The sequence below is a fragment of the Chanodichthys erythropterus genome, chromosome 18 (genome assembly GCF_024489055.1).
Source record: "Chanodichthys erythropterus isolate Z2021 chromosome 18, ASM2448905v1, whole genome shotgun sequence".
NCBI lineage: Eukaryota > Metazoa > Chordata > Actinopteri > Cypriniformes > Xenocyprididae > Chanodichthys > Chanodichthys erythropterus.
Window position 1 is genome coordinate 34,880,873 of NC_090238.1, and position 21,447 is coordinate 34,902,319.

At 37.2% G+C, this 21,447-nt stretch overlaps 1 protein-coding gene and 1 long non-coding RNA gene across 3 annotated transcripts in view; one reads left to right on the plus strand and one right to left on the minus strand.

The window, feature by feature from the left end:
- The window catches only part of LOC137006133 (uncharacterized), a 35,105-nt gene extending 16,275 nt beyond the window's left edge, over window positions 1–18,830 (plus strand). Inside the window, exons 3-4 of the long non-coding RNA XR_010892478.1 lie at window positions 18,178–18,350; window positions 18,698–18,830. This is a non-coding gene — a long non-coding RNA (uncharacterized lncRNA). The remainder of the gene's footprint in view (window positions 1–18,177; window positions 18,351–18,697) is intronic.
- crip2 (cysteine-rich protein 2) overlaps window positions 14,315–21,447 on the minus strand; it is a 33,099-nt gene continuing 25,966 nt past the window's right edge. The window contains exons 3-8 of one of the 2 annotated variants that reach the window (XM_067366634.1): window positions 21,006–21,063; window positions 18,692–18,826; window positions 18,470–18,538; window positions 18,247–18,341; window positions 15,904–15,961; window positions 14,315–15,679 (exon numbers count right to left, since the gene is read on the minus strand). In XM_067366634.1, coding sequence (XP_067222735.1) covers window positions 15,612–15,679; window positions 15,904–15,961; window positions 18,247–18,341; window positions 18,470–18,538; window positions 18,692–18,826; window positions 21,006–21,063 — 483 coding nt within the window. In that variant the 3' untranslated portion in view covers window positions 14,315–15,611. Of the gene's footprint in view, window positions 15,680–15,903; window positions 15,962–18,229; window positions 18,342–18,469; window positions 18,539–18,691; window positions 18,827–21,005; window positions 21,064–21,447 lie in introns of both variants that reach the window. The other variant, XR_010892477.1, reaches the window with a different exon arrangement.

Consider the following 21,447-nt stretch of genomic DNA (forward strand, 5'->3'; position numbering starts at 1 on the left):
ATAATACAGTGCGTAAACAAAGTTCACACAGCTAATATAACCCTCAAATGGATCTTTACAAGATGTTCATCATGCATACTGCATGCATGCGTCGGATCATGTGAGTATAGTATTTTTTTGGATGTTTACATTTGATTCTGAATGAGTTTGATAGTGCTGCATGGCTAAAGTTAACATTACACACTGTTGGAGAGATTTATAAAGATTGAAGTTGTGTTTATGAATTATACAGACTGCAAGTGTTTAAAAATGAAAATAGCGACGGCTCTTGTCTCCGTGAATACAGTAAGAAACGATGGTAACTTTAACCACATTTAACAGTACATTAGCAACATGCTAACAAAACATTTAGAAAGACAGTTTACAAATATCACAAAAAATATCATGATATCATGGATCATGTCAGTTATTATTGCTCCATCTGCCATTTTTCGCTATTGTTCTTGCTTGCTTACCTAGTATGATGATTCAGCTGTGCACAGATCCAGACGTTAATACTGGCTGCCCTTGTCTAATGACTTGAACATGAGCTGGCATATGCAAATATTGGGGTCATACATATTAATGATCCCAACTGTTACGTAACAGTCTGTGTTATGTTGAGATTCACCTGTTCTTCGGAGGTCTTTTAAACAAATGAGATTTACATAAGAAGGAGGAAACAATGGAGTTTGAGACTCACTGTATGTCATTTCCATGTACTGAACTCTTGCTGTTCAACTATGCCAATTTTTGATTCTAGGGCACCTTTAATGAGCAATTTAATAAATGTTTGTTATTTAGTTATTATTCATTAAACTTATTAACAAATGTTCATTTATTAAACATAATAATAAATGTTAATTTCCAACATACTTTGGGTTCATTTTAAGCAAGCAATACAGTCATTTTTAAACAATAGTCTATGGTTGAGTTAATTAAAACTAAACCAACCCAATTGCTGGGTTTGTCCATATTTAACCCAACTTGGGTTGTTTTTAACCCAGCTTTTTTTAGAGTGTAGGGTAAGCAGTGTATGATGTTGTATTAACAGGGTGTTGCCTCTTTGGCTGCTGTACACTTGGTTTTGGACTTGATGAAGAGTGCTGGTTTGGCATAGATCATGTCTTCCCATGATTTTGAGGTTATTCTACAAAGAAGTCTTAAAAGAAAAATGTCCGTGAACTCCCGTTTGTCACTTTATTACTGTGTCTAAATCAGTGTGTCAACCATTTCAGTGCATAACTGAGGAACAGATGAGGAACATCAAACTGAAAGACTACAGGAATGGAAAAGAGTCTGGGTTGGATTAATGGTGGGAATGCAGCCCAGTTTAGATGCTGAGATAGAGAGGCAAACACATAACAGGAAGTTCGGTGACAAAAGAAAGGAAAGACTGAGGGAGAACTGAGGAAGAATTGTCACATAATCAGTTTAACAGCTTTTTCTCATTTGTTCAATGAAAGAAGGAAATTATGGTATATGCTGGTTGTCTTCAACTGGATTGTTTTAATGTAGTATGCCATAGCTGTTCATCTTTGCAATGATTAAGTTCATAGTCTTTGATGTGCTGTTTTCAACACAGATTCTTCAGAATGTCAGCTTTGTCAGAATGTCAGTGTCCAGTTTTGTGTGTACTCTGTCTTTAGCCTGTCCAACCATCTACTATAAGCTTTGCAAAGTCATGCAAATGCTGTCAGCAAGTTCAGCTGTTGTAGTCTTTTAGCAAGTACGCTTCAATGGACCTTGAAGGCCAGCCACTGTCAGCAACCCTGTGTGCCTTAAAAATGGTTTGTGTTTCATAATGCGGGACATTGATTCAGCACAGCACATTCCGTGAATACACTTAGATGTCCCATGACTTCTTTTAAAGCATAAAAGCATTAAATTCTTCATAAAGATTCCTTAAAATTGTGTCATTCAGGAAGTAAGACATTTGACCCTTATTTTGCACCCTTTTTTATTTTTGGAATATTGTAATATTTCATGTAAATGATTTATCCATGCACATTTTTTAAAATCCACATGCCCTCGTAATCTTTCATCAAAATATCTTCTCCTCCCTCTTGCAACAACATATTTTCTCTGGCGGGATAATCTGTCACTGAAATGAGATCATAGCAATAGAAAACCACAACCATCCAACGATCCAATCAAGTGCAAAACATTTTTTCTCGTTCAAAAAGTTGTTCCACTCAGATATATGTCACAATAGGGAAGAAAAGACTATCACAACTTCCGCTTCATGCCGACTTTAATTTGCACCTTATTTGTGGAAAATGCCACACATGTTAAGCCCAAAGCAAGACTCTGAAGTCTCATCATTGTAAACGACGCCCCCCAGACCAAATCGAAAGATCAAACCAAAAAGAGAAAATCCACTTTAAGAGATGTCAGACATGGTATTAGTTTTGGATTAGGCTTTTTTAAAATTATTATTATTGTGTGTTCTCATGTTTCCATTTTTCTACCCGGTTTCCTCAGTAAATGTTTTTCACTTGTTTTTTAAAAGTCTGACTCCCTAAGTTTGACAATAGTCAAACAGTTCCAGCTTGAGAAATGAAAAGACAAAAAGAGATCAGCATATGGAGGAGTCTTATATGTTTGGCTTAACTGCACAGAACTGTTCAGCATTACTGTCAGATCTCAGAGTGTGGTCATCTACAGTATGTGATTTTTCCATGAAACAGATCCATTAGAGCAGCGATTCCAAACTAGGGATATTTGTACCTCAAGGAGTACTTGTTCCAATTAAATTCCAATATCATTCCAATAAAAATAGTACTTTAAAAGGTACAATATATAAGATTTTTGCATTAAAATATGCAAAAAACACTAGAACAATGTAATATATTTTGTTGACTTGTGTACTTACTAGGGACTGCTATAAATAATAAATTAATTCTTGATTCACGATACAATGTTTACATGCACCAATTTTCATCAATCCGAATTAATTGAATCCGATTGCAGATCTGTTTACATGTACTCTAAACATTGTAATCTGGTTCAAATATCCGTTTATATGTTTTTTTATACATTCCAAATACAAACCAGATTCCAAAAAAGTTGGGACACTGTACAAATTGTGAACAAAAAGGAATGCAATAATTTACAAATCTCATAAACTTTTATTTTATTCACAATAGAATATAGATATGTCAAATGTTGAAAGTGAGACATTTTGAAATGTCATGCCAAATATTGCCTCATTTTGGATTTCATGAGAGCTACACATTCCAAAAAAGTTGAGACAGGTAGCAATAAGAGGCCGGAAAAGTTAAATGTACATATAAGGAACAGCTGGAGGACCAATTTGCAACTTATTAGGTCAATTAGCAACATGATTGGGTATAAAAAGAGCCTCTCAGAGTGGCAGTGTCTCTCAGAAGTCAAGATGGGCAGAAGATCACCAATTCCCCCAATGCTGCGGTGAAAAATAGTGGAGCAATTAGACGCCCTTAGACGGCACTGCATCACATACAGGAATGCTACTGTAATGGAAATCACAACATGGGCTCAGGAATACTTCCAGAAAACATTGTCGGTGAACACAATCCACTGTGCCATTCGCTGTTGCCGGCTAAAACTCTATAAGTCAAAAAAGAAGCCATATCTAAACATGATCCAGAAGCGCAGGTGTTTTCTCTGGGCCAAGGCTCATTTAAAATGGACTGTGGCAAAGTGGAAAACTGTTCTGTGGTCAGACAAATCAAAATTTGAAGTTCTTTTTGGAAAACTGGGACGCCAAGTCATCCGGACTAAAGAGGACAAGGACAACCCAAGTTGTTATCAGCGCTCAGTTCAGAAGCCTGCATCTCTGATGGTATGGGGTTGCATGAGTGCGTGTGGCATGGGCAGCTTACACATCTGGAAAGGCACCATCAATGCTGAAAGGTATATCCAAGTTCTAGAACAACATATGCTCCCATCCAGACGTCGTCTCTTTCAGGGAAGACCTTGCATTTTCCAACATGACAATCCCAGACCACATACTGCATCAATTACAACATCATGGCTGCGTAGAAGAAGGATCCGGGTACTGAAATGGCCAGCTTGCAGTCCAGATCTTTCACCCATAGAAAACATTTGGCGCATCATAAAGAGGAAGATGCGACAAAGAAGACCTAAGAGAGTTGAGCAACTAGAAGTCTGTATTAGACAAGAACGGGACAACATTCCTATTCCTAAACTTGAGCAACTTGTCTCCTCAGTCACCAGAAGTTTGCAGACTGTTATAAAAAGAAGAGGGGATGCCACACAGTAGTAAATATGGCCATGTCCCAACTTTTTTGAGATGTGTTGATGCCATGAAATTTAAAATCAACTTATTTTTCCCTTAAAATGATACATTTTCTCAGTTTAAACATTTGACATGTCATCTATGTTGTATTCTGAATAAAATATTGAAATTTGAAACTTCCACATCATTGCATTCTGTTCTTATTCACAATTTGTACAGTGTCCCAACTTTTTTGGAATCGGGTTTGTAAAGCTCTGCGTGTGACGTCTTATCAATCACACTTGAGGAGACAACCATGGACGTGACACCAACAGAGCTCATCGTTATTTTTGCCCTGTTGGCATACACATTCATAAATCTTTACAACTAAAGATGTGAACGTGAACTTGCACACTGCGTAATGCGTGTCAACATTGCACTGCGCATGTGCCCCAGAGACTTCTGAATACGACTGAGAAAGTAGTTGGATTCAAGCATTTACATGTTCATTTTTTGCTGTTGGATCAGATTAGAAAAGGAATAACCCACCCCTTCCAATCCGATCGAAATTTCATTTGGATTGAGCTCAATCGGATTGATTAAAGTGTTTACATGAATGTTTTTTCAATCTGATTGAGCCGTCAGTCCGATTACAAATGGATTATTTGGGTGCATGTAAATGTGGAATCCGTCACTGCAACATCAATCTATGTCTTTGTTATTGTTTTAAATAAGCGACCTCTTACATACACTGCCTTTAAACAATTAAAATAAATATAACTTTTAAAAAAGTAATAATTTTGATAAATGTAAAGGAAACAAAAAACAAGTCAACTGGTCATTATCACAAAGTAGACCCTGACAGGATGATCAGGATCCTGATGTGCACAAAGTGGTGATGAAAAATTTGGTTGTGCTCACACAGCCCTGAACAAAGAGAGCAATGAGTCAGACTCAGAAACATGCAAACCTGCTGGACTTCAGTCCTTATTGCTGCAGGGTGCCATCTTCTTAGATCTCTCTTTTATGTTCACCAGTTTGATATGCCTGCCAGCTCACCTTTGCAGCTCAATCACAATTGTGGGACGATGACAGCGGAAACGTGAGATAGGGGTTCAGTGTTTAGGTAATGCAGTCTGGGGCTTATGGTGCTAAATATCAGTAATGTGTTTTTCCCTACAGGCACGAATGAGACGAATACAAAAGGAAGGGAATTTCCCATTATGCACCAAGCATTCAAATCCCAGCAACACATGTGGCATCAAGGCTGTGCTTGCAGATTCAGAAAGAAATTTGGACTTATAAACATGAAATGTTTTCAGGCCAGTGCAGATGCACATCTGTGTATAATTACAAGAGGAAAGAAAAGAAAACACATTTAACAATGAAAGAGACTATTTAATAATATACAATAAAAGATTGTTTTAGGCAGGTCAGTGCTGAAGGCTTTGATGTGTGACAGTGATGGATAGAGATTTCATTGACATTGCATTGATTTTGCAGTCAGAGTCGTTGAAGGATTTTATTTGTTGAATTACAGATGCATGGAGAGTTTTTCTGCATGTCAAGTAAAGTGCTACTTCATAAGGAGCCGGTAATGTTTTATTAAAAGCAGACATTGCATTCACCCTATGCTTGACATTTAACAATTTAATTATCTGGGAGAAACACATGCAGTAAGTTAATGTGCAAATTTTATGGGAGCCAAATGATGATTTCATTCAAGCTTAAAAAGTTGAAATTCTTGAAAGTCATGTGGTACAACCAATATGCAAAATAAACAAAAGTAAACAAAAACAGGAAATTATATCATAGAAAAGGCCCCCTGTAGATCCACATGGCTGTGTCAAGGTAAGTTCAAGTTGTAAATTTCATGTGGTGCAACCCTTCAAAAAGCATAATATTTACAAATGAATAATAATCCATGGTATTTGTGAAAACCAAATTTGTACATTGATAAATGTATTTTAAAATGCACTCATGTATATTTAAAAGTATAAAACTACTCATTCATAATCATTAATTATGTGTATTAAATACATTATATTTGTTCATTGAAAATATACAATAAAATATATATAGTCGCGTTTCCACTGCAGGAACTTTCCCCAGGAACTACCTCTTTGAGGTGGCACTCTGTGTGTTTTGACTGCAGGGACCAGGGTCTAAATGAAGTTCCAGGCAAAAATTCCCCCCTCAGAAAGTCCCTGCTCATGAGGTAGTATTTTTTTCAAAGTTCAGGAACTTTGGGGGTGAGACTTGGGTGCTGAACATGCTGATTGGTTGACTCCATGCAGCATTTTAGTTTTGTGTGTGTCCCTTTAAATGCAAATGAACGGCTGCTCCTGGCCTCCTTTCCAGGAGAGGGCAGAGCTTTAACAGCTCATGCTTCGGTTGCTCACCAACAACAAAGCTGGAGAATCTCACGCAGCTAAAATGAGGATTGTCAGTAACGGTGTTCATCCTTACATTGTTCAAACCGGAGTCGACACTGATGGAGAGACTCAGGAAGAAGTTGCAACTTTTAGAATGAAACTGGACGTTTCTGAATGGTTAGTGGATGAATTTATGTAGTTGCTGTGGAGTTGATTCAACTCATCCACTAGCATGTGCCGCCATGTTAATCTTTTGTGAAAAACCCCTATGGACTAAACATAGTGTACCTGTTTACACACCAGGCAAACGTTTATGATTGCTATCAAATGCTGCAAATGTTCTAATATTTTTTCCAAAAAAATGTTTCGTTTTTTTTAGCAATCAAGCTTGTCAGAGACAACATGCAGGCTATCCAAGCTAAAGACTCTAAATAGTGTTCTGTGCTCGTCTGTGCATCCAACGACAGAACAGTTAGCAAGCTTTGCTTGAACTTTTGCCATGGCGTTAGAACTGGTACACTGTTTTTGCTTGTGGAAAAAAAATGACAGTGCCGTGGGTGGAAACGTGCAGATTAAGGGCTGGTAATATTATAATAAGATCCCCTTCCTATGTCACAAGGGGAGCGAAATCTGAGTGGCTTGTTTTTCACATGCTTGCAGAGAAAATCTTGCCAAAACAAAGTTACTGGGTTGTCCTTTTTCACGTTTTCTGGGTTGGTAGATGCATCGGGGACCTAATTGTAGCACTTAACACTCTGAGGTCTGAGGTGTCACCGGCGATACCACAGCGTTTTTTTCTTACCAGTGTGAAAGAGACTCAAAATACTCTGTCAATGTTGCACATACAATTAAGAGTTATACACCATTTTAATCTGTGGAATATCTTCTTTTATTTGTGTACACTCAGAGTAAAAACAAAATGTTGTGCTTTTTGTAAAATAAAGAAAACTAACATGATGCGTGATCTCTTGTCTCCCTCTGAACAAAGTCCAATCTGATAGTTCTCAGAAAATGAACTGTAACTTAGTGAATACTAATGACAAAATGTCTAAAGAAACGTTGAAATGTCAGGTTTTAAATCGTGCAAGTCAAATTGAAAACAAACATTTTGTGTTTATGTAATCTGTATGAAAAGAGAGCCATGTCAGAAATCCGTGATTCAGCTCATTATCCGCTAATGCGGCCACGCCCACAGAGGGAGCGCTATTCAGAGGCAAATTCTGAGGCAATGCATGCATTCATCGTCTCAATCGTGTATTTATTGTCTTGAAAAGTGTTTATTTGGATGTTAAAGCAAGATCTCTAGAAGACATGCAGTTAGTTCCTGGTTCTTTTTCTTCTTTATATGGATTTGTGGCCTAAAGGTGCACAGAGCGCCCTCCGGCTGCAAGTATGAATTGAAAACACAGTATCCAGCACTCATAGTGATGATATATAGAATAAATATAGAATAAATATTACTCCTCTGTATAGAAATTTGACATAAACATATAAGAATCCACCAATATTTCTCCAAATGTGCATGCTTTAAGCTAAAAGCCTATATGAAATGCCATAGAGGTTACATAATTGTTCAGACACTTTGCATCACAGAAATACATTATATTTTAAAGAATATAATAGAATACCATTATTTTAAATTGAGCTTACAGAGGTTTATTTCACACCCTACCTGACTGAAAGGCCTCATTAATATGCAAGTCATTTCAGGTCATTATTATGTGATTCTTCTGTCTTCTCAGGTGTAAATGGCCCATTATTCATGATGATTCACGCCTCCACATGATTCACGCCTGTGTTTCTTGACAAAAAGTGACTTACAAAAACTAAATCAATTTATATGAAGGAGTAGGCAGCATAATTTTTACATAATTCTGAAGCAAAAACTCTAGTCTACAACCTCCAATAACCAGAAGTCTTGTGAACACAGATTTAATATACTTTTTTTGGCCTTATTTCAGTGACTTAAGTTTTTTCATTAACCACGCATAAATGTTATTCCTTCAAAAACACAAACATGTACATACATGTTCCTCACATATTATGGTAGCCTAGTTTGTGCTGAATACAGTGTAATGACACTTGTGTCATTAATATGTTTATGAACAACTGAAAAAAGCATGTCAGGGCATGTCAAAACTTCTCCAGGCCCCAAATCAGCCTCAGACTCCAGAGGGTTAAACACAGAAAAAGTCTGATTTTCATGATATGTCCCATTTAAGCTTATATGCGGAGGACGAAATCCAGTGGGAACTGGAATGTTGCGCACTGTCCTACGTCACTGGACTAACCTTCACGGTACTTTAGACCGCGATGGAAATGGAGACAGCAACAGGTCTGGGGGAAAAAAGTTCCTGGGACAAAATTGTTCCAGGTAATTTCGGTGGAAACACACCTTATGATATAAAATGCTGCAGGGGGCCTGACTCAATCTTTTCCAATGCTTTATGTGACTGAGCAATCACCGGTTGAGAGACATTTGTGTTTCAGTGGTAAAAATGCGGGTGAGGCTAGATGTGTAATGTATTGGGTATTGTGTAATGTAGGTGTAGTGTAATATTACAATTGTGTAATGACTGATGTATGTCAATGTTTTATGTTGTATGGTCTGGATAAAGTGTAACTGTATGGTGGACTGTTGTTTGTTGACCAGCTCTCTCGATTGCCCAAGACAATTTTTTAGAATAAAGTTCAAATTACGCTGTCTTGCAGCTTCCATAGAGGCATATACCTTTGCTTAAAGGCAGAGATGGCTGTGTGGTTTGTGTGACACTAACGTGAAACCAGACTTCATTTGCCTCAATGGAAAGCATTTACAATGTTTGAATCATTCCCTATCCCCTAAATAGTGCGCCATGTGCCATTCACCATATAGAAAATAGTAATTATGTGAAGAAGTGACTGATTTTAGTTGCATCGTCAGCGTCTATTTGTAATGTAGGGGGCGGGACACTTCAGATTCTAGAGAGCATTTGATTGGACAGAAAGTCTGATGAGAAGCTGAAGTGCAGCATGATGTCATCAAAATCATTGAATCATTGATTGGCGGAAGTGAGAGACTACATTTTAAATGAATTTTGTCATTGTTTTGGAGCACATTAGCTTATAAATAACAGTAAAGCTAACATATCCATACTAAAAGCCAAAAAACTACCATTTTGATTTCAGGGAAATCAACCTCAAAACTCAGGATAGATCTGGGAAGATGTATATATTATTGCTAAAAATAAATTGCTACTTCTTTCTATGAAGTCTTCCAGAGCACTACATGGAAAAAAACCTGGTATATGAAGAATCATATCTTATCATTCTATTGAGTCTAACTTCACTAAATGCTTTAGCAGGAATCTGTGAAATTATTCAATTCAATGAAGACAACCTCAGTCAACCCTGAGATGATGTAATAGGTACTTTTGAAAGTGATTTTGGTCCTAGATGTAATTCAGTGACCTATTCAAAGTCCACATACCACAGTCCCTTTATTTAGGTGAAACCCATCTGGTGGATGAATCTATGGGCTTTTCACTGTATGGAAAAAATCTCTGTTTCAGAAATAAGACTAAGCAAACACTCATTCAGAGCATGATGAAAGATAATATTAAGAATAGGTGCAAATTTTTCCACTTTTTTTGTGTTTCCACCCATTTATGCCCAGTGCCGCCCATGGGTCTGGCCTTTATTCCTGGGCAATGTGATGATGAACTATGTAAACCTTCCTGACAACAGCCAAACTGTTCTGCAGCAGACATTAGCCATCTGGTGGATGAATTTATACTTTTCCCACACAGAACTAGAAGAGGAAATTAAAAGCGTTAATGTTTATTTAAAAGTACATTCAAAAATATACATGTTAATTGAAAGCCTTTATTCTGCACCACAAAGTGTTTACTAGTATTTTTACATCTTTATCTAAGATTGCATTGTCAATTTGGCTGTTTTTATTTATTTTCACTTCACAGAGGCTGTTTTTTTGTTTTGTTTTTGAATAGTTTGTTTCCAGTCATGGAGTTGAGTGAGTTTGAAGCATTTGGGAATGGACCGGAAGTGTATCCCGGTAACCAAATTGCTCCCTTGTGTAGGGCAGGAGCCACTGTCCAGAACTGCAGTAGGATCTTACCAAATTTGGAAGATGAAATTATAGCCTATAGGAATGCTCAAAACACAATGACATAATCTGCTGAAAGGCTACAGTTTGCAAAGGAAGTTTCGACAGAAAAAATGTTTAAAGGAATGTACGCTACTGCAGTGTTTTGATTAGCACAGTGGTTGAGAGACCTCAGCCTGGGGGGATTTTTAGCACCTTTACATGATGGATGCAATGCAGCTTTACCAGTTCTCAAGGTGTAGGCAGAAACTGTAATGGCTGCTCCAGTTATGTTTCAACATGATGTCATGGTGAAACTTCACAGCATCCGACTCTCAGTCAAATACCATGTGTGTACAATTATAACTCTTCCTGTGGTTATATACAGTGGCCCCAGAAAGTATCCGGACAGTAATGTCACACTTAAAAATGAATGAATTTCATTGCATTAGATAACAAAATTGGCAAACTGGCAGAATATCAAGTGGCATTTGCAAACAATTTATGTTAAAGAGGACAAAATCTGACTTTTTCCATGTTTAAGTGCTATAATCGGGTCCTTGGTGCATCTACCAGCCTACAAAATGTGAAAAAGGACAACCCAGTAACTTTGTTTTAATAAAAGCCTTTCTCTGCAAGCATGTGAAAAAATGAGCTGCTCCCCTAGTGTTGTAGGAAGGGGATCTTATTTTAATATTACCAAACTTCTTCCTGAGTCTCTCCATCAGTGTCGACTCCGGTTTGAACAATGTAAGGCTGAACACCGTTACTGACAATCCTCATTTTGGCTGCGTGAGATTCTCCAGCTTTGTTGTTGTTGAGCTGTTAAAGCTCCACCCTCTTCTGGAAAAGGGGCGGGGAGCAGCAGCTCATTTGCATTTAAAGGGACACACACAAATGGTGTGTTTTTGCTCACACACAAATAGAGGCAAATTTGACAAGCTATAATAAATGATCTGTGGAGTATTTTGAGCTGAAACTTCAGACACACACACAAGTGACCTTGACACTAATGTTTGAGAGAATTCCATCATTATTGTCTTTAATTCATTTGTATACGTGTTTGTTACTGTCCTTTGAAATGTCAAAAATCATAACACACCCACAATATTTCAACTAGATGACAGCATTCAGTGACAGTTCAAAGCGTTTACGTCAATGAATTGCATTGCATTTTGATGGGTTAGTCATTAGTAGCTTTAAAAGCTGTTTTATGGCATTGAATAATGAAGGTGCTGTTATCTGAAAACAAACACGCCACAGGATCAATGAGATGATTTAAAAGAGTGTGAGTTTGACAGGCACAGCTGTAAACACGCTGAATACGAATGTACAGTTATCACGGCATCATAAATCTTCTATTCAACAGCTTTGATTTGTGTGTAGAGGTTATCCGCTCTTCTGTTTTTTTTATTATAATTGTATTTACAAAGAGAGTGTCCTGTTAAAACATGATTTCTAAGGAAGTACACTCTTCACATTTGCTGTTGGGCGGCATCACCATGACAGTGCCTATCATCGCACTTTGGTCAGGCTGAATTGTGGGTTTTTGAAGCAAACAACCCACCCTGTCCCATTGCTAAACATATCACAGGACATGGTCACATTTCCAGCTGTTTCGAGCTAACATTACTGAAAGCATCTGACGAAATATCCAGTAAAGCAATCTATCCGGTCAGATGGGAAATGTTTAGATCAATGGTATGAGGGTGATGTCATAGTTTGGGGACACTGGAAACCTGGTCTGTTTGAAGATGTTTTAAAACACCAATTAATAACATCAATTCATACAGGTAATACTTGCAACTTCCAGCATCTACATTGCCGCAGTGATATTTCAGAACTACTGGAATGTTATATTGACCGATCACCATTCAGGTCCAGTTGCATTTACCATTGTTTGGTGAATTTTCGTGGGCATAATCGTTATTTCAATAGGAATCGATAAGGGATTTTGCATGAGGTCAGGTGATTTCCTCACTCAGATTTCACAGTAGGTTAACACAAGTTGGTCATACAAATTTGGCACGTTGACCAGGGGCGATTCAAGGATTTCAATATTAGAGGGGCTCAGTCAGACACCAATGAGGGAATATTTAGGGGACAATCCATGGCTAGATGTGCATTAAAGGATTTGAATGCATGACTTTGAGGCATTTAAGGATTAGTTCACTTTCAAATGTAAATTACCCCAAGCTTTACTCACCCTCAAGCCATCCTAGGTGTATATGACTTTCTTTTTTCAGATGAACACAATCAGAGATATATTAATAAACATCCTGATGCATCCGAGCTTTATAATGGCATTGAGCGAGAAGAAAGTGTCTCCATCCACATCCATCTATCATAAACGTACTCCACACGGCTCCGAGGGGTTAATAAAGTTCTTCTGAAGCGATGTTTTTGTGTAAAAAAATCCATATTTAACAAGTTATGAAGTAAAATATCTAGCTTCCGCCAGACCGCCTTCCATATTCAACTTATGGAAAAAATGGAACTGGCGTTATGTCAATTAAGCTTTCTCTGTAAGTTAAATAGGGAAGGTGTAGGACGTAGCGTAAGCTTTTTGAACTGCGAGAATTTTATACTTTCTTCATAAACTGAATATAAAAGGCAGTCTGGCAGAAACTAGATATTTTACTTCATAACTTGTTAAATTTGGATTTTTTATTTTATACAAACGCATCGCTTCATTTCAGAAGGCCTTTATTAACCCCCCAGGAGCCGTGTCATTTGGTAACGCTCACTGCCATAATGAAGCTTGGATGCATCAGGATATTTAATGATACATCTCAGATTGTGTTCATCTGAAAGAAGAAAGTCACCTAGAATGGCTTGAGGGTGAGTAAAGCTTGGGGTAATTTTCATTTGAAAGTGAACTAATCCTTTAAAACAGTAGCCTATTTGCTTCAACTAGATGGCAAATACTACACTAAGAATCTTCTCCCCTCTTTAAATACATAAAAAACAACCTTCTTATAGTGTTTCTAGAGTAAAGAAAACGGTGAACTTACTCAAATGTCAGTTCTTTATTTACCTTTGCATTGCAAACCAAACAAGCAGAGACTGTCCAATGGAGACTGTACATAGTTTTACAGATATTTAACCAAGAGCTTATGACTAAACCTCGTTACTCCATTGGTTCCTCAAGCTGTCTGTCAAACCTCATAACTCCGTCCCGCCTCTATCGTAAATGAAGTGCCGCACTAGCATCCTATAGCATTAATTTACGAAATTAATGCTATAGGATGACAAATAGCATTAATTTTTAAAAAGACGTAATATAGGGATACGACATTTTCCCCCCAACACCTACGATATTTTATTGAATGAATATCTCCAATGCTTTGAGAACTCACTGCACAAGAGTATTCCCAAGAACAACCTATAATGTAAAATGGAGTTAAACAATTTATTACAAAAATCATTTCGTGTTCAGAGCACAATTCTGTCAGACACATTATTAGTGATTAGCTGTTGCTGTGGGAAAGTGCATGTATCAAACATAGATCATCATCTCTCTATTAATGGAAAATAGTAACAATGGCAGTGCATTTAAACCCATCTATGACCATTTACTTTCACTCCCATATTGTTCCCTTCTTGTTATAGCATGTTATTACAGCAGTCACATTCATCCAGACTTAAATAAGAAATCCAAGACGAGGGAAAGGCGTTATATAAACTTTATTTATGGGATTAAATATACAGAAGCAGCAGGACTTTACGTGCAGGCTCTGCATAAGAAAGTTTTCAAAAGTAAATAGGCCTGATACAGCAAAAATCATTATAACAACAATAACAGTCGTAGAGTACAAATGCACATTCAGTAAGAATGTAGTCAAACTTATGAGTTAAAGAACAAACAAGGAACATAATACTTCAGTTTCAACACTTTAAGAAACTGGGGTTCATCTAAAAATATTCAAATCACAAACAATACAAAAGATTATTCATATCTTTTCCATAATTCTTTATGTAACACAACTAGATTGGCATCAGAAATATTAGCTGCAGCTACTTGGTCACCAAGAACCAATCACATACACCATCTGTCCCAGTGGATTTCCACTAGCTACCTCATAAATCAGGGGTGTCCAGGGCTGCTCCCGAAGGGCCCGCAGAATTTAGCTTCATCCTGTCCCAACACACCAGCCTGGAAGTTTCTAGTAATCCGGAAGCCCTTGATTAGCCAGTTCAGGTGTATTTAATTAGAGTCGAAGCTAAACTCTGCAGGACGGTGGCCCTCCGGGAGCAGCAGGACCTTAAAAATAAGAGCTTGGCCATTTTAAATTTACTGTCTGCATACATTTTGAAGATCTTCTCTGAAAAATGTTTTAACTCAGGAATGTTGCCATATGGCCAAGAAGTAAATCTGGGGTTTGAGAATATTTTTCAGATTTATGATAATGTGCTCCTGAACGCACCTGCACGAAGCCTCTGAGGTGAGATTCATCTCTCTGTCAGCAGGCATTTCAAACAGCATGAAACAAAGCTCCCCAAGTGAACTTCTGTTGTTTTATCTGCTACTAGAACACACATCCTACTGTACATGCAGTATTGTGGAAGTGGGGTATTGGTTTTTCATTTGGAGGTGAGCTATATGCAACATTTTAATGATTACACAAACAAAGGTAGTGTATACAATTAAATAAATTACTTTTAAATTACTCATAGGACAAGTCAGCAATGATCATGTTGACCAGTGTGTGTATATCACGAAGCTTGAATTTCCCTCTTGTTGTGGACAGTTGGGGTAGAGGACTATCAAGTGGACCAATGAGAAGAGCCCAAGTGACTGTCAGTGGTGCAGTTGGAGCTGAAGGCTTTTCTGCTGAAAGATCCAAGCTAGAACAGGTTATCCGTGATAAGGCAAGGGGAGTATGTGAGTGTGTGAGGTACTGGTAGTGGCTGTTATTATAGTGTAATTGAGCTTCCCAAAGACTGAAAATCAAGGCTGAGCCTCTGTGTTGGGCTCCTTGTCGTAGATGTAGCTGCCAACACCACCGGTGTTTACACCTGGAAATCCAGAAGAGTCAGTCATAACTAATTCTGGACATATCAGGATTTCAGCATTCATTGTAATAATTAAGAAAGTAGAAAATATATCAAAAGCTGCATTAAAAGTGCTTTATCTTTAATGCTAATAAAGAATTACAGTGACACTAATTTGAAACAATGTCAGATTTATTATCAGAAAATGAAGCAATAGCTCCCCCTATAGTTGAAATCTCTCACAGTACCTTTTGGGCCGAAGAGGACCGCATAACACGGTTTATGGCAGTAGGGCTGACCATCGTGCTACAACACATAAAAACACATTTTAGGGCAGATTCACGCATTCAGATGATATAAATATTTCTTCAGGTATCATCACTACCAACAGAATATAACATTTTTTTTTAATACATTTTCATTTTTTAAGGCAAGACACCCCAGGTGAATATGGTAAAAAACAAAATTAACTAACAGATATCACCATAGTTTCTGATTACATTAAGAATTGCAAAAAAACAAACAAACAAAAAACATGTTTAAACATGTAAATGAGGCATTATCTAATTAAATATGCACTAATTTGCATACATTGCATACCCTAGAACAGAAATCTGAACATTGGATGAAGTCAGGTTCAAAAATCTTGTTTCTTTTTTTTCTCTTATTTCTTTTTTTTTTGACATATTAGAGTCAAAGGTTTTTACAGAGGGGATTTTGGATCTCTTTTTATCACTTTATAAATCAGAAAATACTGTCAACAGCCAGAAAAAAAAGTAATAAAATAGTAATATATGTTGTTTAAAATCAGGCAAATTATATATGAACAAACTTATCTGTAAAAACCTTTGGAATATAGATGAATAAAACTGTAAAGTAAAAATGAAATACAAAATAAAAAAGGTAATTGCGACTTTTTATCTAACAATTCTTTTTTTCTTGCGATTGCAAGTTTACATCTCACAATTCTGTTTTTTTCCTCAGAATTGCCTGATATAGTCAGAATTGCGTGATATAAAGTCAGAATTGCGTGATATAGTCAGAATTGCGTGATATAAAGTCAGAATTGCGTGATATAGTCAGAATTGCGTGATATAAAGTCAGAATTGCCTGATATAGTCAGAATTGCGTGATATAAAGTCAGAATTGCGTGATATAGTCAGAATTGCGTGATATAAATTCAGAATTGCGTGATATAAAGTCAAAATTGCGAGTTATAAAGTCAGAATTGCGAGATATAGTCAGAATTGCGTGATATAAAGTCAGAATTGTGTGATATAGTCAGAATTGAGTGATATAAAGTCAGTATTGCGTGATATAAAGTCAGAATTGCGTGTTATAAAGTCAGAATTGCCTGATATAGTCAAAATTGCGAGTTATAATGTCAGAATTGTCTGATATAGTCAGAATTGTGAGATATAAAGTCAGAATTGTGAGATATAAAGTCAAAATTGTGAAATATAAAGTCAAAATTGCGAGTTATAAAGTCAGAATTGTGATATAAAGTCAGAATTGTGATATAAAGTCAGAATTGTGAGATATAAAGTCAGAATTGTGAGATATAAAGTCAGAATTGCGTGATATAAAGTCAGAATTGCGTGATATAAAGTCAGAATTGTGAGATATAAAGTCAGAATTGCGTGATATAAAGTCAGAATTGCGTGATATAAAGTCAAAATAGCGAGTTATAGAGTCAGAATTGTGATATAGAGTCAGAATTGCGAGATATAAAGTCAGAATTGCGTGATATAAAGTCAGAATTGCGTGATATAAAGTCAGAATTGCGTGATATAAAGTCAAAATAGCGAGTTATAAAGTCAGAATTGTGATATAGAGTCAGAATTGCGAGTTACAAAGTCAGAATTGCGTGATATAAAGTCAAAATTGTGAGATATAAAGTCAAAATTGTGAGATATAAAGTCAGAATTGCCTGATATAAAGTCAGAATTGCGAGGTATAAAGTCAGAATTGCGTGATATAAATCAAAATTGTGAGATATAAAGTCAAAATTGCGAGTTATACAGTCAGAATTTTATAAAAAAAAAATTCCTAGTATGGAAGTCAATGGCTACCGTCAACCATTTTATTACCAACATTCTTTAAAATATCATCTTTTGTGTTCAACAGAAGAAAGAAACTCATACAGGTTTATAACAACTTGAGGATGAGTAAATGATGACAAAACTTTCATTTTTGTGTGAACTATCCATTTAAGACCTGCACATCAGCTAAAAAAATTGACTGCATTAATGCATATACAGTATGTCATTAAAACATGATTTCACTGGCTTCTATAGGGACATGCAGGGAAAGTTTATAAAAAAGTACAATTAGTTTTGCACAATGTAATTATCACACCAAGTCATATTGAGATTTCATTTTTATTTCAATTAATTGTACGGCCCTACTCCCAAATGAAAAAAAAAAAAAAAAAAAAACCCTGGGAATTGTAAATTAAGACATTAATATTTGTTAATGGCCTTAATTTCCAGCCAATTGATTTATTACTTAATGACCCACAGATGCCCTGCACCTCTTATACATGGACAGAATTAATGAAAGCATCATGGCAACCTTTATTTTCCCCTCACCTCTGCGTGGCTTCCTGCTGCCAGGGTCTTACTACATCTTTCACAGCGCAGGCACGGACGATGCCAGTCCTTCCCCAGTGATGTCACCTTCTCAGCTGCCATAAGTAAGTAAAAGGACATGTCATTCTGCTAGCTCCATTACACTTCCTGTTATGCATTTCCTATAATTCAATTCAAATTCAAGCCACAATGTGAAATGTTATTAGGACAGAGAGAAACATACCAAAATAGACCTTCTTGTTGCATCTGGGACACAGGTTGGCTTCCCCAGAGAAGGTGGTGACGCTTCCAGCTAAAATGATCCAAATAAACACTTTGTAATTCATACGTCACATTGAAAAAAACATTTAGAACACGATGATTTGTAGCTAAAGGAAGATGCAGACAACCTACAGTTTTACACATTCAGTACAGGTCAGAATAAGTCAGTTGCTGCCGTTTGTACCTTTAGATGGCGGTCTTGAAGATGCCGGGACCCATTTCTCCTGAGGTTTGGGTGCAGAGTCTACAGTGGACGCGGGTGGGGAAGCGTTGGCGGGAGCCTCGTATACGTATGATCCTGCACCCCCGATGTTCACACCTACATATTAACCAGAGTTTCATGAAAATATCCCACTCTCATGCATGATGAGAAATGTTTGATATGACTACTTTACATTTGTTCATTCATTAAAATTAGCTAATGCATTAGGTATGAACTAAGGCTCTGTTTGCACCTGGTATTAAGATGCGTTTTGGTCGATCGGATCACAAGAGGACGACACTAAATACAGGTGTAAAAAGTTTTGAGCTTGTCTACTTTTGACCACTTCCAGAGGTAGTCGAAAACGCATTAAATTGGATTGCTTTTGTAGAGTAGATGCTCATGTGATCACAAACAGCCACAAAGTCCACCTACTGACTTACTGCGTTAACATTTTGGGAAGTATGATACCCTGAAGGGATTTAAACTTTGTCAGCTGAAGACCCAAGTTTGGTTTGAAGTACCAAGAACAATGTTCTCTCACCATTTCTGATTTCACACTCACAGCGTTCGGTCGGTCTTGTGGCTGTCAGAGCGAAACTAAACTTATTTTGTCCATTAGATCAAAAGACAAAACATACATTTACCTGTCCATAGACCCTCCCCTCGAAGAAACCAGGACAGAAGTGGTTGAAAGTGGACAAAAGAGATGGATCAAAACACCAGGGAATGTGGGAATGCGTCTCCCTCGTCTATTTGTGATCCGATTGACCAAAACTCATCTTAATACCAGGTGGAAACAGGGCCTAACAATCCTATGCTATGGGATTTTTCACCTCATTAATGTACCACATGTACAATTAACAATGATCAATAGTATATAATGTAACATGAACCTACATTAATAACTCTGATCCTCAAAGTGTTGCTAGTGAGTTCTTTCTCAAAACAAGAACGTTCTTAATGCCCAGCAGAGGGCACTCTTTAATTTCACGATAACAATGTTTTATATGTAACTATTTATTCATGTTTTAGACTCTTTTCCATGCACTATGTGTACCAGAAAATGTAAAACAAATCAATTATTTCATAACCCAATATCCCATATATAAATGGACAGATCAGAACAGTTGCTGTCCATGTCAATAGACCTTATTCGGAACAGCATCATGACAGGTATGAAAGCGAGGCTGTTAGGGACAGACTTACAGAGTTTTCAATGGCAATGGTATCTGCTGTAAAAAGCTAAATAAAGCTCCAAGATCATTTATAAATTTACCACAGCTCATGTTGTCTGGAGTTTGTCTACTGACATTTCTTGCAAAGACATTTTTGCAGTGTTTAATCAGCAGAACAATTAAAAAAAACAAACACAAAATAACAGTACAACCCACTGAAGAGATGCATGTCTATCCCTCAAAGCCTCGCTTTCATTCCTGTTAAAGGGTTAGTTCACCCAAAAATGAAAATAATGTCATTAATTACTTACACTCATGTCGTTCCACACCTATAAGACCTTCGTTAATCTTCGGAACACAAATTAAGATATTTTTGTTGAAATCCAATGACTCAGTGAGGCCTTCATAGCCAGCAATGACATTTCCTCTCTCAAGATCCATTAATGTACTAAAGACATATTTAAATCAGTTCATGTGAGTACAGTGGCTCAATATTAATATTATAAAGCGATGAAAATATTTTGGTGCGCCAAAAAAACAAAATAACGACTTATTTAGTGATGGCCGATTTAAAAACACTGCTTCAGGAAGCTTCGGAGCACAATGAATCAGTGTATCGAATCAGCTGTTCGTAGCGCCAAAGTCACATGATTTCAGCAGTTTGACACACGATCCGAATCATGATTCATTTGTGCTCCGATGCTTCATGAATAAGGTGTTTTGAAATCGGCCATCACTAAATAAGTCGTTATTTATTTATTTTTTTTGGCGCACCAAAAATATTCTCGTCGCTTTATAATATTAATATTGAACCACTGTACTCACATGAACTGATTTAAATATGTTTTTAGTACATTAATGGATCTTGAGAGAGGAAATGTCATTGCTGGCTATGCAGGCCTCACTGAACCATCGGATTTCATCAAAAATATCTTAATTTGTGTTCTGAAGAGGAATGAAGGTCTTACGGGTGTGGAACAGCATGAGGGTGAGTAATAATGACATTATTTTCATTTTTGGGTGAACCAACCCTTTAAAAATCAAAGATGGCGCTACTCTGAGTAAGGCCTATGTTAATGTCACATGACTTCACCTTGAAAAGTTAAATGTGTTCTCACCTTTTGGCCCAAAGAGGGCAGCATAGCATGGCTTGTGGCAGTATGGTTTCCCATCATGCTGTGAGGACGTAAAACAGAATTAAAAAACATGGTCATTTCAGGCTCATATTCCATCAATCAAGACTGATTGTGAATTTAACCTGCTTCTTGTACACTATCCTAAATGTCTAAATGCCATAGACTTTGCTTATCTTGGCATCCACACCCTGATAACACTCACAGCAGTTGCTAGAAAACAGTCTATATTGATGGATAAGGACACCCAAAGTGTCCTATCTATGTGCCTTGAGTGTGTCCGTGTGTACAGGGAAGGACTTGGACAGAACATTCTTCAATGGCAGTTGCTCCCAGAGCCCTTTGGAGAGGGCCTTGGCGGGAAAAGGTTGCCATGGGAACCGCCAGACAGCAACTGTGTGACCGTTACAGCTGCACAGGGCAGGAT